This window comes from Lycium barbarum, chromosome 5 (assembly GCF_019175385.1).
Source record: "Lycium barbarum isolate Lr01 chromosome 5, ASM1917538v2, whole genome shotgun sequence".
In the NCBI taxonomy this organism is placed as follows: Eukaryota; Viridiplantae; Streptophyta; class Magnoliopsida; order Solanales; family Solanaceae; genus Lycium; species Lycium barbarum.
Genome location: NC_083341.1, coordinates 136,549,495 through 136,567,160, shown reverse-complemented (window position 1 = coordinate 136,567,160; position 17,666 = coordinate 136,549,495). Strand labels below are relative to the sequence as shown.

Below are 17,666 nucleotides of genomic sequence, written 5' to 3'. Positions count from 1 at the left end.
ATAAGATGACATCAAGGGACATAACTAGCTTTACATATATCACATGACAAATAATAAGCAGTAAGAAGTCATTTCGATATAAAAAAAATCGAATGAAAGGATTAGCCCGTCTAAACTTAGCCCACCTAATTTATTTAGATAGGACAGAAGATGTTTGTGCATCGAGAATATCTAAGCTTCAATGTTTTTCAGCAGACATTGCAAAATGATTATGAGGATTAAAACACACATGATATATTAACTGTACGAGTAATTTTTACTTTTGGTTGTGCATACTGTTTGTGGAAGAAAAAGGGTTATTGGTTCGTGGAAATAAAAATACTATTTTGAGATTATGTTATTTTATTTCTAACTCAAATATTTTTATGATAGTTTTGATCATCATGTCGAATTTGTCAAAGCTTGAGTTTGTGGCACTTGATATCTCCGGAAATAATTACCTATCATGGGTACTCGATGCTGAAATGCACCTAGACGCCAAAGGTCTTGGTGCCACGATTACTCAAAATAATACAACATCGAGTCAAGACAAAGCGAAGGCAATGATTTTCCTTCGTTATCATCTGGATGAAGGATTGAAAGTTGAATACCTGACAGTGAAAGATCCACTTGAATTGTGGACTGGTTTGAAGGAAAGGTATGACTACATTAAGGTAACGGTATTGCCCAGGGCTCGTTATGAGTGGATTCACTTACGGTTACAAGATTTTAAAACTGTATGTGATTATAACTCTGCTGTTTATAGAATTACGTCCCAATTGAAATTATGTGGGGATAATATAACTGACGATGATATGTTGGAAAAGACTCTTACGACTTTTCATGCCTCCAATTTGGTATTACAACAATAGTACCGTGAAAGGGGTTTTAAAAAGCATGCTGATTTGATATCATGTCTTCTTGTAGCTGAGCAGCACAATACCCTTTTATTGAAAAATCATGAAGCCCGTCCCACTGGAACTGCTCCATTCCCGGAAGCGAATGTGGTAGCAACACATGGCCCAACTGAAAGAAGACAAAATAATCGGGGCCATAATAATGAGCGTGGGCGTGGCAGGGGCAGGGGACGATATAATAATCGTCGTTATGGTGGTCACCATAAAAGGGAGAACAATATGGGTTATCAAGGCAATCCTTCAAGGAACAACTGTCATCGTTGTGGTTTGAAAGGTCACTGGAAAAATGAATGCCGGACGCCTGAACATTTTGTCAGGCTTTATCAAAATTCCTTCAAAAGAAAGGCAAATAGAGGTGGTGCCTCTTCTGCTAATGCCCGGGTGGAGTCACACATGACTTTTAAAAATAACAATGAGGCAGGGCCTTCACGAAAATATAATGATAATGTTGAAGCTAATTTGGCTTTGAAAGATGATGATTTTGATGGGTTTGATGATATTACTCATTTGGAAGTTGAAGACTTCTTTGGAGATCAAAATTGAGATTTGATCGTTTCACTGGGGAATGCGTTATGTTCTTATTTTTATTTATGTGTTTTAAGTTGTCCTTATGTTGTTTTATTTTCGAGAAGTACTTAAGTTCTCTATGTTGTTTTATCTTCTGGATTAGTAATTAAGTTTTATATTGTTAGTTTCCGTATTTCTTACGATGTATTTTTGTTTTATGAAGATAAATAAAATTCCCAGTCTTTAATTGGATCCAAGATGAGTAATAGAGATATGTGCCTTTTGGATAGTGCTACAACTCACACTATATTAAGAGAAAAGAAATATTTCTCTCATTTGGTTATGAAAAAGGCTTGTGTTAATACAATATCTGGTAGTTCAAAATTAATTGAAGGCTCTGGAAAAGCGACCTTATTACTACCTGGAGGAAAAATATTGACCATTAGTAATGCACTATATTGCAGCAAGTCTCGAAGAAACTTATTAAGTTTCAAGGTTATTCGCCAAAATGGCTATCATGTTGAGACTGCCAATGAAGGAAAGGTTGAGTACCTTTATATTATTACAATGAAAGCTGGGGAAAAGTTTATGCATGAAAAATTACCCGCACTTTCTTCCGGGTTGTACCATACAAGTATTGGTGCGGTTGAAACACATGTTGTAGTAAATAAAAGGTTTAATGATTCTAATGATTTTATCATTTGGCATGACTGGTTGGGCCATCCCGGTTCTAGTATGATGCGCAAAATAATTAATAATTCACATGAGCATACTTTGAAGAACCAAAAGATTATTCAATTTAAGGAATTCTCTTGTGCTGCTTGTTCTCAAGGAAAATTGATTATTAAACCATCAGCAACTAAGGTTGGGATTGAATCCCCCGCATTTCTGGAACGTATACATGGTGATATATGTGAGCCAATTCACCCTTCATGTGGACCATTTAAATATTATATGGTCTTGATTGATGCATCTACAAGATGGTCACATGTATGCTTATTATCAACTCGCAATATGGCTTTTGCGAGATTGTTGGCTCAAATAATAAGGTTAAGAGCACAATTTCCAGATAATGCGATAAAGAAAATTCGTCTTGATAATGCTGGTGAGTTTACATCTCAGGCCTTTAATGATTATTGTACGACCACGGGAATAACAGTTGAACATTCGGTTGCTCATGTTTATACTCAAAATGGTCTGGCAGAATCAATGATTAAACGCCTACAATTGATAGCTAGACCATTGCTAATGAGGACAAAACTTCCTGTTTCGGTATGGGGACATGCTATTTTGCATGCAGCAGCACTTGTGCGTATATGGCCAACCAGTTATCATGAATTCTCCCCATTACAATTGGCTTTTGGTTAGGAGCCAAATATTTCCCATCTTCGAATTTTTGGATGTGCGGTATATGTTCCAATTGCTCCACCACAACGCACAAAGATGGGTCCCCAAAGAAGGTTGGGGATATATATTGGGTATGAATCTCCTTCAATTTTAAAATATTTAGAACCGATGACTGGAGATTTATTTATAGCAAGATTTGCTGATTGTCATTTTGATGAATCAGTATACCCAACATTAGGGGGAGAACATAAGCAGTTGGAAAAGGAGATATATTGGAATGCATTATCACTATCTCATTTAGATCCTCGAACAAATCAATGTGAGCAAGAGGTTCAAAAGATGATTTATTTGCAAAATGTCGCAAATCAACTGCCAGATGCATTTACTAATCTTCCAAGAGTTACTAAATCTCATATTCCAGCTGCAAATACTCCAGTTCGAGTTGATGTCCCGGTAGGACAAACGGTTAATGCAAATGAGTCCAGGCCACGTCTGAAACGTGGTAGACCAATCGGTTCCAACGATAAAAATCCTCGAAAAAAAAAGAAATAAATGATCAAGATGATCATCATGTGAGGGAAATTGCTCAAGAAGAGGCCCGAGACATAATAAATGATAAGCCCACAGAGAAGGTCCAGATACTTCAAAATAATGATACTGAAGAGATCTAGATAAGTTATGTCTCGACGGGGAAAAGGTGGAACCGAAATGATATTGTGGTCGACAATACTTTTGCATATAATGTTGCTGTTGAGATAATGCAACAAGATGAGGATCTTGAGCCAAAATCTGTTGATGAATGTAGACAGACAAATGATTGGCCAAAATGTAAGGACGCAATTCAAGCAGAATTGACTTCACTTGAAAAACGTGAAGTTTTCGGACCAATAGTCCGAACACCTGAAGACGTCAAGCCAGTGGGGTACAAATGGGTGTTTGTGCGAAAACGAAATGAGAAAGGTGAAGTCGTAAGATATAAAGCACGACTTGTGGCACAAGGATTTTCGCAAAGGCCCGACATTGATTATGTGGAGACATATTCTCCTGTGGTGGATGAAATTACCTTCAGGTATCTAATAAATCTGGCAGTTCGTGAAAAGCTTGATATGCAACTGATGGATGTTATCACAGCCTATTTATATGGCTCATTGGACCAAGATATTCTTATGAAAATCCCTGAAGGATTCAAAGTGCCCGAAGCATACAAAAGTTCGCAGGAAACCTGTTCAATAAAACTTCAGAAATCTTTATATGGATTGAAACAATCAGGGCGGATGTGGTACAATCGTCTTAGTGAATATTTGCTAAAGGAAGGATATAAAAATGATCCTATCTGTCCTTGTGTTTTTATAAGAAGGTATGGGTCTGAATTTGTCATAATAGCTGTGTATGTTGATGACTTGAACATCATTGACACTCCTAAAGAGCTTTCAAAAGCTATAGAGTGTTTGAATAAAGAATTTGAAATGAAAGATCTAGGTAAGACAAAATTTTGTTTTGGCCTACAAATTGAGCATTTGACAAATGGAATATTTGTCCATCAATCAACATACACTGAAAAAGTTTTAAAGCATTTTTACATGGATAAATCACATCCGTTGAGTACCCCGATGGTTGTGAGATCGCTTGACATAAATAAAGATCCATTTCGACCTAAGGATAATGATGAAGAGTTCATTGGTGATGAAACTCCATATCTCAGTGCAATTGGGGCATTGATGTATCCAATAATACCCGACCAGATATAAATTTTGCAGTAAGTTTATTGGCAAGATTCAGCTCCTCTCCAACAAAACGACATTGGAATGGTGTTAAACATATATTCAGATATCTTCAAGGAACAATTGATCTGGGATTATTTTATTCTTATGAATCCAAGTCAGATATGATCGGTTATGCAGACGCAGGATATTTATCTGACCCACATAAAGCCCGATCTCAAACAGGCTATTTATTTACATATGGAGGTACAGCTATATTATGGCGTTCAATGAAACAAACAATAGCTGCCACTTCTTCAAATCATGCGGAGATAATAGCCATTCATGAAGCTAGTCGGGAGTGTGTTTGGTTGAGATCAATGACTCAACATATTCAGGAAATGTGTGGTTTTCTTTTGAAAAGGGATATTCCAACTATATTGTACGAAGATAATGCTGCATGTATTGCTCAACTGAAGGGAGGATACATTAAAGGAGATAGAACAAAACATATTTCACCAAAGTTCTTTTTTACTCATGATCTTGAAAAGAAAGGTGAGATAGATGTTCAACAAATTCGCTCGATCGATAATTTGGCGGATTTGTTCACTAAAGCATTACCAACCTCGACATTTGAGAAGCTTATATACAAGATTGGAATGCGTCGTCTTCGAGAATTAAAGTGATCTTTTCATCAGGGGGAGAAAATACGTGCTGCACTCTTTTTTCCTTGTTCAAGATTTTATCCCATTGGGTTTTTCTGACAAGGTTTTTAACGAGGCAGCAAATAATGAGTAACGAGGCACATATATGGACATCCAAGGGGGAGTGTTATGAAATATAGAGTATGGATGTCCATTACACAAATATAATGCCTCTTCCATTATCTTCCACCATCTTAATGGATCTTCCACCATCTTAATGGTTCTTCCATTATCTCATATATTGAATGCATATGTAGCACTATAAATAGAGGCATAAGTTTTCATATGGAATGGACTTGAACACATTTTTGGATGAATAAGAAATCTCTCCTCTCTTGTCCCTCTATTTCTATTGTTTTCATCCTTTACTATGTTACTCTTTTAGCTTAATTTACAACACAACTAACATTTTACTTTGTTTTAGTTTTCTTAGCTAGAATGAACCTTAGTAGAATTAGTAGGTTAATGTTAGTATAATGGGTGGTTAGTCTAAAATAGAAACCAATAATTAATTTCATAAATTTCATTTTTTTTCTTCTCTTTATATTAAGTTATTTATAATACTCCTAATATTTATCTTTCTTAGAATAATTGATTTTCAAAACGGCATGACTATATATTTTGAGTCAAAGGAATCATGCTTTACTTTACTATCTTAAAAATTTCAAAACGTCACTAATATGTAAATATTAATTCAAGTATACTTTATAAACATTATTTTTATGATTTATCCAACTATGCATACTTTTAACCGAATATAATTAAATAGAGTTAATAAAAAGAAAACTCATGTCCTTTGTATCATATTTATAAAAAATGAAGTTAGATTTTGTTTGCATTGTTATATTAACACAATTTTATCCAAAGTTTCAACTTCGCTAAACTTACTGCCTATATGAAAACCTTTACCTTTTCAAATTCGCTTTCAATAATACTTAAAATCTTTTTTCATACAAATTATTATATTTTACAGGTCTTATTTTTAATAACATTATTACATTTTCCTTTAAAACTTTAGCAATATTTATAAGCTATTTCCCAAACATTCAAAATATTATATTTACATCTTAGCCTAATTAATCATAAGTCTGGTCGGATTAACCATTATTAATGGAATTTAGAGGATGCCTAATACCTTCTCTCTTGGTTAGTTGAACCCGTACCTAGAATCTTTTTGGTTTCGTAGACTTTAATAAAATCAACTCTAGATAGTTACTTTAATAAACTTTAGGTGCTCTAATTCACCGTAAATAATTAGGTGGCGACTCCCAACTTTAATTAACCCCGGAATTACCGGAATGTTGTAAACTATTTTGACTTAGGTTAAAATAGGGTATAACAGGAATTACAGAAACATAACATCTACTTTTCATGATTCTAGTTACCTCCCTACATACAACCTTTTGATATTTCGCTGCCCTCTGGAATTTTTGTTATCTAGACTCATCGTGTTTATGAAGCATTGAGAAGAAAGCACAAAAGTTAAAACAAAAAATGATAAATAGAAAGACAAAGTTATCTACCAAATCTTTTTAAATTCCAATTGCCATTTTCTCCCCTTTAATTTGTTACGAATAAAATGCTAGCTTATTTGATTGGATCAACTACAATTTAATTGAGCAGAAGACCATTAGAGAATATGGATCATGTGGAAAACGTATAAATGATTTGCTAAGGTATACCTTAGCAAATCATTTATACGTTTTCCACATGATCCATATTCTCTAATGGTCTTCTGCTTGAGAAAATCACTAGTAGAAGGCCTTTTCTGTTTGAGGACATGATTAAGAATTTTATGTCGTTTACGGACCAGGTTTTGAATTTCTGTGAGAGTATGAGGCCTGCATTTACTGGATCTACTAGTGAAGGCTGGAATAATTTTGTTGCAAAGTGGAAATTGTTGAGTTCTGGAATGGCATCTCTTCCAGCAGTGGTTGGTTCAGGAAGAATTTGGTTGAATGGTTTTCGCGGTCGAATTGTGGATGCACCTGATAACATGGATGCTTCAGATGATGTGTGATTGAAATAATTCCTATATCTTTAATGGGCCGACAAACTATGCCTGTGTAATGCACGGGGCTCAACATGATTTTTGGTTACTCAATGTAGTTAGTTTTTATGGTTTGTATATTTTACAAAGGATACTGCGACCCTAACTGCGATTCTCCTTAGTGAGTCTCCATTTTTTTTCTTTTCCTCTTATTTTTCCCCTTAATTTCTCAATTGTTGTTAAAAATTTTCTTATTTTGATTATGTCTGCCTCTTTTTATATTTAATAAGTTGACAACAGTGTTTTAAAAGTCGAGGGTGTAAGGCGGGGCGCTTCACATTTGACTCAGCGAGGCGTAAGCCCCGAGACACAGGGCGTAAGCCCCATGGTTATTTAAATATACATATATAAAATATGAGGCCTTAAGTATAGTCCATATACAAAAAAATTAGTATTGTCTTTTTTATTTTTCATATTTGTTGTCTTTTACTTCATATAGTAACATTAGTATCTATATTAATGAGGATCAATTCAAGTCAATAAGATATTAGCCATGTGTTTTAAAGACATTACCTAGGATGTTATTGTAAAAATTTTATTTACTAATATGAATATTTGAGTAGTTTAGTTCAAAGTTTTAAAATATTGCTCTTAAAACACAGATAGTGTTTTTTCTTTCTTTATATATATATATATATATATATATATATATATATATATATATATATATATATATATATATATATATTTTTTTTTTTTTTTTTAAATTTTTTTTGTACTTCTTTTTACAATTTTCAATATTATGTAAGAGAAACTTAAACCATGGAATTCATTGGTAAAAGTTTTGGGGGCCTCAAAAGAGAGGAGATGTAAAGTAAAATGATCAAATCTGCAAGTTTACGGTGATGTGTTTAAGCTCGTTCCTTGTATTTTTTCAAAATAAAAAAAAGTGATAAAATCGGGGTCGAGGAATTTTCATAGCGCGGTTAATCGTTTCCACTTTGAAAAAAAAAATGGATTGAAGAATTCAAACGAGTGCGGGAAAAAGGTTGTTTAAATGTGTTGGGTTTTCGAATTTTTGGAATGAGGAATTCACAGAGGACGGGAAAAAGGTTGTGGGAAATGTTCTCTATTTTTTAATATTTAGGTAAATAAATTGAATGTCCTGGGAATTAAGACAAATCTTGAATTATAGATAAATCAGTTAATGGAAAAACTAACTAGAATATTATAGTAGAGGAAAAGAATATAATTAGGACGAGGGTTTTTATACCTTAAATTAATTTTAAAAAATAAATTAAGTAAATAAATTATCTATATCTCAAATTAATAATAACCAAACAGTAGTTTACACATTTTTAAGTTTATTAATTTTATTCCACCATCTGGGGAGATTCACATTTGTAAGTTCATTACTTTGATTCCAACCATTATGGCGAAACTTTTGCTACTTATGAAGTCCGAGAAATTGAATTTAATTGATGCAGATTTGGTAAGAAATTTGTACTTCCCATTTGGCATATTGGTTTAGAAGATATATTGGATTTACAAAATATTTTCTTCAAAAAATGCTAATAACAGTACTAAATAGGTGATAAAATTTTAAAGCCAGGGCAATCGATCTCACAAGAGATGAGATCGATTCTTTAGTAATCACTTCAACATGAAATGAACGAGGAACATATTATTACTACTTTACTACTATATTAGAAGCACCGGTTGGGTGCTTTTCGTCGTCCGTTGTGGGGCCCTCCCATGAAAAAAAATATTTTGGACCTCATATTAAACAGGCCCATAATTAAAAAAAAAATGTAAAAATAAATAAATTGTGGGCCCCATATATATTAAACAACAATTAATATTAAAAAAAATTGTGGGTCCCATATTAAACACCAACCAGTATTAAAAAAAAAAAAAAACTAGAACCCACCACATCCAAACTCACGGGAAAAAAAAAGTGGACCCCATATTAACAAAATTAAGCAATATTAAAAAAAAAGTGAATCTCATATTAAAAAAATAAACAATGTTAAAAAAAAAAATTGTGGGCCCCATATTAAACACCATGCGTATTCGTAGCAAACACTAATATAATAAATTTTTAAATACGGAGCACAAACTACAATGTAATATTAATCGTGTTTTGAACATAGTTTCGCATATTGACAAAATCAAGCAATATATATATAAAACAAAGTGAATCCCATATTAAAAAAATAAACAATGTCAAAAAAAAATGCAGACTTTGTATTCTTAGCAAACACTAATATAATAAAGTTTTAGATACGGAGCACAAATTACAATGTTATATCAATCATGTTTTGAACATAGTATATATATATATATATATATACATAAAAATAGTGCAAACTAATAATGTCCAAAAGGGTGGGCCCCATACTAAACAACACCAAGCAACATAAAAAATAAAAATAAAAATAAAAAGAAGAAACAATATAAAGCATGGGTTTACACCCATGCTTCATCGTCCGTTGTCCCTTAAAAAAAAAAGGGTGGGCCCCATACTAAATAACACCGAGCAATAAAAAAAAGGAAGAAAACAAATTGGAACTCACCACATCCAAACTTACGGGAAAAAAAAAGTGAACCCCATATTAACAGAATCAAGCAATATTAACAAAAAAAAGTGAATCCCATATTAATAAAACAAACAATGTTAAAAAACAAATGCTTAGAAAATCAAACAATTAAATCAATAATGATGGACTCATTGCCACATGTGTATCAACCCATTAGTGGGAGCAAATGAAATTATTGTACACCAACATACTTAAAATACTTATATATTAAAATAATATAGAATTTAATTACTTTTTCATTTTTTCCTTACTCTAATAAATGTGAAAAGAGATTAATGTCATAAAAGAAAAAATAATATTAAATGGAGATCAAATAATTAATAAGTTAAATTAGTGAAATTCTAATTCTAATTGACGTTTCCTTAAAAAACCGTGTAAAAAATAACATGACAAGTAAAATGAGTTAAACAAAAAATATTTACTAAAAATTAAAAAATAGAAGTTCTTCATGGCCCCATATTAAACACCAACCAGTATTAAAAAAAAGGGGGAAGAAAAAAGTGGAAACCACCACATTCAAACTCACGGGAAAAAAAGTGGACCCTATATTAATAAAATCAAGCAATATTAAAAAAAAAAAGAATCCCATATTAAAAAAACAAACAATGTTAAAAAAAAAGTGCTTAGAAAATCAAACAATTAAATCAATAATGATGGATTCATTGCCATATGCGTATCAACCCATTAGTGGGAGCAAATGAAATTATTGTATAGCAACATACTTAAAATACTTATATATTAAAATAAGATAGAATTTAATTACTTTTTCATTTTTTCCTTACTCTAATAAATGTGAAAAGAGATTAATGTCATAAAAGAAAAAATAATATTAAATGGAGATCAAATAATTAATAAGGTAGATTAGTGAAATTATAATTATAATTGACGTTTCCTTAAAAAACCGTGTAAAAAAAACCATGACAAGTAAAATGAGTTAAACAAAAAAATATTTACTAAAAATTAAAAAATAGAAGTTCTTCATTTAAATAGAAAATCAAATTTCTACTTCGTTTCATCTTAAACATGTAAAATTAATATAATAATTTGAATTAGAATTATCTAAATCAAAATTTGATAAAACAAATTATATGTATTACTTTACTATTACTACTATATAGAAGAGCCGGTTTACAGAGGTAAGATCGTCGTCCGTGTTCGGTCCTACTTTTTTATTGCTATTCCGCCATGTCATTTATTTATTATGTTTACTAAAATAAATATACTTAAAATATATATATTTAAAAAACAAGATACAATTTAATTACTTTTTTATTTTTATTCTTACTCCAATAAATGTGAAAAGAGATTAATATCAAATAACGATCAAATAATGAATAAGATAAATTAGTCAAATTATAATTCTAATTCACGTTTCCTTAAAAAACCATGCAAAACACAACATGACAAGTAAAATGAGTTAAACCGAAAATATTTACTAAAAAGTAAAAAATAGCATTTCTTCGTTTAAATAGAAAATTAATTTCTACTTTGTTTCGTTTCAAACATGTAAAATTAATTTAATAATGTGAATTAGAATTATCCAAATCAAAATTTGATAAAAAATAATAAGTATTTTACACTTTTAAATTAATCGAATTAAAATTAAAAATATCAACTGATGCTTAAATATTGCTATTATTTTATCTCAAAGAGAGGAAAATAGTTTTCTTTTAAACAAATCTTCTCTTTTAAAAAGTATTAATACATTTTCGTACCAACACGAATAAAATAAAGTTTTAGATACGGAGCACAAACTATAATGTTATATTAATCGTATATTATTATTATTTAAACACAACTACGTATACATAGATACACTATAATCCGAAGTGTTGGGCCCGTGCGCAGCACGGGCATAGGCCATCTATTATATATAGAAAGGTAGGTAAAAAGCACTTTTTCGTCGTCCGTTTGTGGGCCCAAAAAAAATTGTGGGCCCACATATTAAACAACTACTAATATTTTAAAAAAACAATTGTGAGCCCACATATTTTAAACAACTACTAATATTTAAAAACAACTACTAATATTTAAAATAAATAAATTGTGGCCCACATATTTTAAACAACTACTAATATTTAAAAAGAAAATTGTGGGCTCCATATTAAACACCAATCAGTAATAAAAAAAAAAGAAGAAAAAAAGTGGAACCCACCACATCCAAACTCACGAGAAAAAAAAGTGGATCCCATATTAACAAAATCAAGCAATATTAAAAAAAAAAAGTGAATCCCATATTAAAAAAACAAAGAATGTTAAAAAAAAAGTGCTTAGAAAATAAAACAATTAAATCAATAATGATGGATTCATTGCCACATGCGTATCAACCCATTAGAGGGAGCAAATGAAATTATTGTACAGCAACATACTTAAAATACAAAAATGCTTAGAAAATCAAACAATTAAATCAATAATGATGGATTTATTGCCACATGCGTATCAACCTATTAGTGGGAGCAAATGCAATTATTGTACAACAACATACTTAAAATACTTATATATATATATATATCCGTTTTCCAATTTTTGAAAAAAAAAATTGTGGGCCCATATAGCCTGATGGATTCATTGCCACATGCGTATCAACCCATTAGAGGGAGCAAATGAAATTATTGTACAACAACATACTTAAAATACACAAGTGCTTAGAAAATCAAACAATTAAATCAATAATGATGAATTTATTGCCACATGCGTATCAACCCATTAGTGAGAGCAAATGAAATTATTGTACAACAACATACTTAAAATACTTTAAAAAAAAAGTATGGTCCCCATATTAAACACCAACCAATATTAAAAAATTCAAAAAAACACCAACCAATTAAGCATTTAAAAAAAAAGTGTGGTCCCCATATTAAACACCAACCAATATTAAAAAATAAAAAAAAACACCAACCAATATTTTTTTTTTAAAAAAGAAGTAAATAAAGTGGAACCCGCCGTCTCCAAACTCTGGGAAAAAAAAGGTGGACTCCATATTAACAAAATCAAGCAATATAAAAAAAAAGTGAATCCCATATTAAAAAAACAAACAATGTGAAAAAAAAAGAGTGCAGACTTTGTATTCATAGCAATCACTAATATAATAAAGTTTTAGATACGGAGCACGAACTATAATGTTATATTAATCGTGTTTTGAACATAGTATATATATATATATATATATATATATATATATATTATATGCATAAAAATAGTGCAAACTAATAATGTCCAAAAGGGTGGGCCCCATACTAAACAACACCAAGCAATATAAAATAAAATAAAAAAGAAACTATATAAAGCATGGGTTTAGACTCATGCTTCGTCGTCCGTTGTCCCTTAAAAAAAAGAGGGGGGGGGGGGGGTGGGCCCCATACTAAATAAACCGAGTAATAAAAAAAAGGGAAAAAAATGGAACTCACCATCTCCAAACTCATGGGAAAAAAAAAGTGGACCCCATATTATCAAAATCAAGCAATATAAAAAAAAGAAAAAGTGAACCCCATATTAAAAAAAAATATAATGTTAAAAAAAAAAGTGCAGACTTTATATTCGTGTCAAATACTAATGTAATAAAGTTTTAGATACGGAGCACAACTACAATGTTATAGTAATCGTGTTTTGAACATAGTATATGTATATATATTATATGCATAAAAATAATACAAACTAATAATGTCAAAAAAAAAAAGTGCACCCCATACTAAATGACATCAAGCAATATATAAAAAAAAAAAAAAAAGTGGATCCCACCATCTCCAAACTCACGATAAAAAAAAGTGGACCCCATATTAACAAAATCAAGTAATATATAAAAAAAAAAAGTGAACACCATATTAAAAAAAATAATGTAAAAAAAAAAGTGTAGACTTTGTATTCGTAGTAAACACTAATATAATAAAGTTTTAGATACGGAGTACAAACTGTAATGTTATATTAATCGTGTTTTGAACATAGTATATATATATATATATATATATGCATAAAAATAGTGCAAATTAATAATGTCCAAAAAAAAAAGTGCACCCCCTATTAAAAAATCAAACAATATTCATGTAATTTCCAATGTATCTCATTAAGTCAATAATGATGAATTCATTACCACGTGCGTGTCAATCCATCAAATTGCTTTTCTTCAAAAGGTTAAGTAATCAAACCATACAATTTTTTTTTATATTAGCCTGAGATCTAATCTAGATATTAAACTGTTGTATTTGCTATTCTGCCATGTCATTTATTTGTTATGTTTACTAAAATAAATATACTTAAAAAATTTATATTTTAAAATAAGATAGAATTTAATTACTTTTTTATTTTTATTCTTACTCTAATAAATGTGAAAAGAAATTAATGTCGTAAAAAAAATATATCAAATGCAGATAAAATAATGAATAAGGTAAATTAGTCAAATTATAACTCTAATCGACGTTTTCTTAAAAACCATGCAAAAGACAACATGACAAGTAAAATGAGCTAAACCGAGAATATTTACTAAAAATTAAAAAATAGTATTTTTCGTTTAAATAAAAAATCAATTCTACTTTGTTTCGTTTTAAACATGTAAAATTAATTTAATAATTTGAATTAGAATTGTCCAAATCAAAATTTGATAAACAATAATAAGTATTTTACACCTTTAAATTAATCGAATTAAAATTGAAAGTATCAACTGATGCTTAAATATTGCTATTGTTTTATCTCAAAGAGAAGAAAATAGTTTCCTTTTAAACAAGTCTTCTCTTTTAAAAAATATTAATAAATTTGCCGATTTTGTGTTCATAGCAAAATATAATAAATTTTTAGATACCGAGTACAAACTACAATGTTATATTAATCGTGTTTTGAACATAATATATATATATATATATATATATATATATATATATATATATATATATATATATATATATATATTATCACTATTCAAAAATAATTACATACACATAAATGCACTATAATTTAAAGTGTTTGGCCGCAGGCATAGGCCGTCTAGTTTAAAGAAAAAGCTATCCTTAACATTAATGACCTTTTGACTCAAAAAAGTCAGAAGTCAGCCCATAAAAAAAAGTTTGGCCAATATAATTTTGAACATTTCAACAATAGTGGCTTGCCTATAATTAATTACTAATAATTTCTCACCTATAAATATCTTTGCCTTATTAGACTTTCCTCCACACTTGTCAACTGATTCATACAAAGATGAACTTCTCTTCATCAAGAAAACATTACTCATATTTCTTTTTTCTTTTTGCATTAGCTATAGTAATTGATGTTCCAAGATTAATCTTGGCACAAAACTGTGGCTGTTCAGAAAATTTATGTTGCAGTAGATGGGGTTATTGTGGAAGTGGAAATGATTATTGTAGACAAGGGTGTCAAGGAGGGCCTTGTTTTAGTACTTCACCATCAAGCAATGGAGGTTCAGTTTCTGATATTGTCTCTGATGCATTCTTTAATGGAATAGCTGATCAAGCAGCTTCTAACTGTGAAGGAAAAGGGTTTTATACAAGGACTAGGTTCTTGGAAGCTCTTAAATCTTATCCTAATTTTGGAACTGTGGGTTCTACTGATGATTCTAAGCGTGAGATTGCTGCTTTCTTTGCTCATGTCACCCATGAAACTGGACGTAAGCTTCTTACTTGCTTTTCCATTAATTCCTGTTGTAAAATTTGCTCGTGAAAGTACAATAAAATATAGTTGAAAATATAAAATGAACAATAAATATATAAATAAATATTCAGGCTGAGGCGCAGATATCTCGTTCCTTTTAAGGAGTTTCAAGCCTACTACGGAATAATTTTTACCGGTCCAGCAGTATAACTCTTGTTTGTCCCAACAACCTGACAATATCTTATAATCCAAATAACTCCGGATTAGTTGAAGAGACCAAAGCCGCATCAATACGAAAAAAATTTACATAGTATGAGGTCTAAATCCTACCTAGGAGAATTTCATTTGTCTGGGAAGACTTAAAGTTAAAATATCAATTTGAGACAAAATGACTTAAACCCGCTTCTCTACTGTTTAATTTTTCGCGCATTCTCCTTGAATTTTTGGCTTATACATTTGCAAAATCATTTTTAATACAGAGTTTCACCTCCCGAAATAACACTTTCATGCAAATTAGTCTAACCTTTTTTTATAGACGGAATACCTAAAGACCACCCTAAACTTGGAGGTATTTTTAGACCAAAAAGTGAAGGGAGGGTATCTATGAACCATTTTCCATACTTTTTATTTTAATTTAATTAACGTACGACTAATTATGTGTTTCGTTTTACACACAGACATGTGCTACATAAATGAGATAAATGGTCCTTCAGGCGACTATTGTGATGAGAACAACACAGAGTACCCATGTGTCTCAGGCAAGAATTACTATGGTCGAGGACCCATTCAACTATCATGGAACTTCAACTACGGACCTGCAGGAAAAGCCATTGGATTCGATGGCCTAAATGACCCTGACATAGTGGCAAGAGATGGTGTTATTTCCTTCAAGACAGCCTTGTGGTATTGGATGAACAATTGTCATTCTCTCATTACTTCTGGCCAAGGTTTTGGCCCAACTATTCGAGCCATTAACGGTCAGCTTGAATGTGATGGTGGCAACCCTCAGACTGTTGCTAGAAGGATTGAGTATTATACTCAGTATTGTCAACAACTTGGTGTCGAGACTGGGGATAATCTCACGTGTTAGGACCCTAGACAAGTTGGCATATTAATACAACAATATACATTTTACTTACACGGTTGTCAGGCTTGCATAGATATGTTTTGAAAATTGAATAAGACTTTATTATACTTGATTTTGGTTACAAAAAACATACTCCCTCCATCCCTTTATGTGATGCATTTTGACCAGACATGATATTTAAGATTTTTTCTTTACGAAAATTGTTGCCTCAAATAAATTATACTTAGATATTTGTTTAATTATAAATCATTTCATTAAGAATACTAAAAATAAGAAGTTTAAAGTTAATGAATCCATCCGTTTTAATTTATGGAAACCAATTTCCTTATTATATATTTCATGCCAAAAAAATGAGCTCTTTTTATATTTAAAAATAATTTACCTTTATGCAATGATTTATAGTCACACAAAATATATGTAACTCATTTAACACCATAAATTAAAAAAAAAAACCTTTTTTAAATTTCATAATCAGTCAAATATGTTTTCATAAATTGAAACATAGGAAGTACTTTTTAACATACAAAGGTATAATCTTTTCGGATTGAGTAATCGAGATGCACACGAGGAATATTTGTTTTTCTATATACGCATTTTTGTTGACTATTATACCACTTCCACTGTCGATCTATCATTGTCAAATCATTATTCTCACTGTCTCGGCATAGTCACGCAGTTGTAGGTTAAATTTAAATCGTGCCCTAGGAATATATTTATAAAAAATTGACATGCTTAATCATTGACAGTCTATAATATTGCGATTTTATAAAATAATCTAAAATAATTCTCGGACACATGCGTAGCACGGGAATCACCTCACGTAGAGCCTGTTTGGATTGACTTATTTTAGGTGCTTTAAGCCAAAATAACTTTTAAGTATTTTTGTAGTGTTTGGATAAAATAAAAAAATATTTTTAAGCATTTGTTTTAAGCCAAAACAACCAAAAGCCACTACAAGAAAGTATAAAAATGACAACAAAAAATTTAATATTTGGCAACAACTTAGTTTTATTGTTGGCAAATGAACTTTTTTGTTGCCAAACAATTTAATTTTGTTGCAAAAAGTACTTTTGACAACAAGTTGTTGCACGCCGTTGCAATAACAGCTGTTGGGAAAAGTTTATGCAATAATTATTTTTGTTACCAAAAATATTTTTTGCAACAATAATCAATTTATGACAACAAATAAATATTTGTTGCCAAATATCTTTTTTTTTAGTGAGCCATAAGCCAATCCAAA

The 17,666-nt window shown here is 30.7% G+C and overlaps 2 protein-coding genes across 2 annotated transcripts; both read left to right on the top strand.

Moving 5' to 3' along the window:
• Positions 1–383: 383 nt before the first annotated feature.
• On the top strand, positions 384–1,439 carry LOC132639880 (uncharacterized). Its single transcript, XM_060356266.1, has 2 exons — positions 384–716; positions 852–1,439. The coding sequence occupies exons 1-2, from the start codon at positions 384–386 to the stop codon at positions 1,437–1,439; spliced, it is 921 nt and encodes a 306-aa protein (XP_060212249.1).
• A 13,466-nt stretch (positions 1,440–14,905) lies between these two features.
• On the top strand, positions 14,906–16,538 carry LOC132641771 (endochitinase EP3-like). Its single transcript, XM_060358860.1, has 2 exons — positions 14,906–15,355; positions 16,017–16,538. Exons 1-2 carry the CDS (start codon positions 14,929–14,931, stop codon positions 16,427–16,429), a joined length of 840 nt encoding a protein of 279 aa, XP_060214843.1. The 5' UTR covers positions 14,906–14,928; the 3' UTR covers positions 16,430–16,538.
• Positions 16,539–17,666: the final 1,128 nt, after the last annotated feature.

Coding starts and splice junctions, on each gene's coding strand:
- LOC132639880 (XM_060356266.1), top strand. CDS start 384: ATGTCGAATTTGTCAAAGCTTGAGTTTGTGGCACTTGATATCTCCGGA. Junction 717..851: donor GGTTACAAGATTTTAAAACT/GTATGTGATTAT, acceptor TTACAACAATAG/TACCGTGAAAGGGGTTTTAA.
- LOC132641771 (XM_060358860.1), top strand. CDS start 14,929: ATGAACTTCTCTTCATCAAGAAAACATTACTCATATTTCTTTTTTCTT. Junction 15,356..16,016: donor TGTCACCCATGAAACTGGAC/GTAAGCTTCTTA, acceptor TTTTACACACAG/ACATGTGCTACATAAATGAG.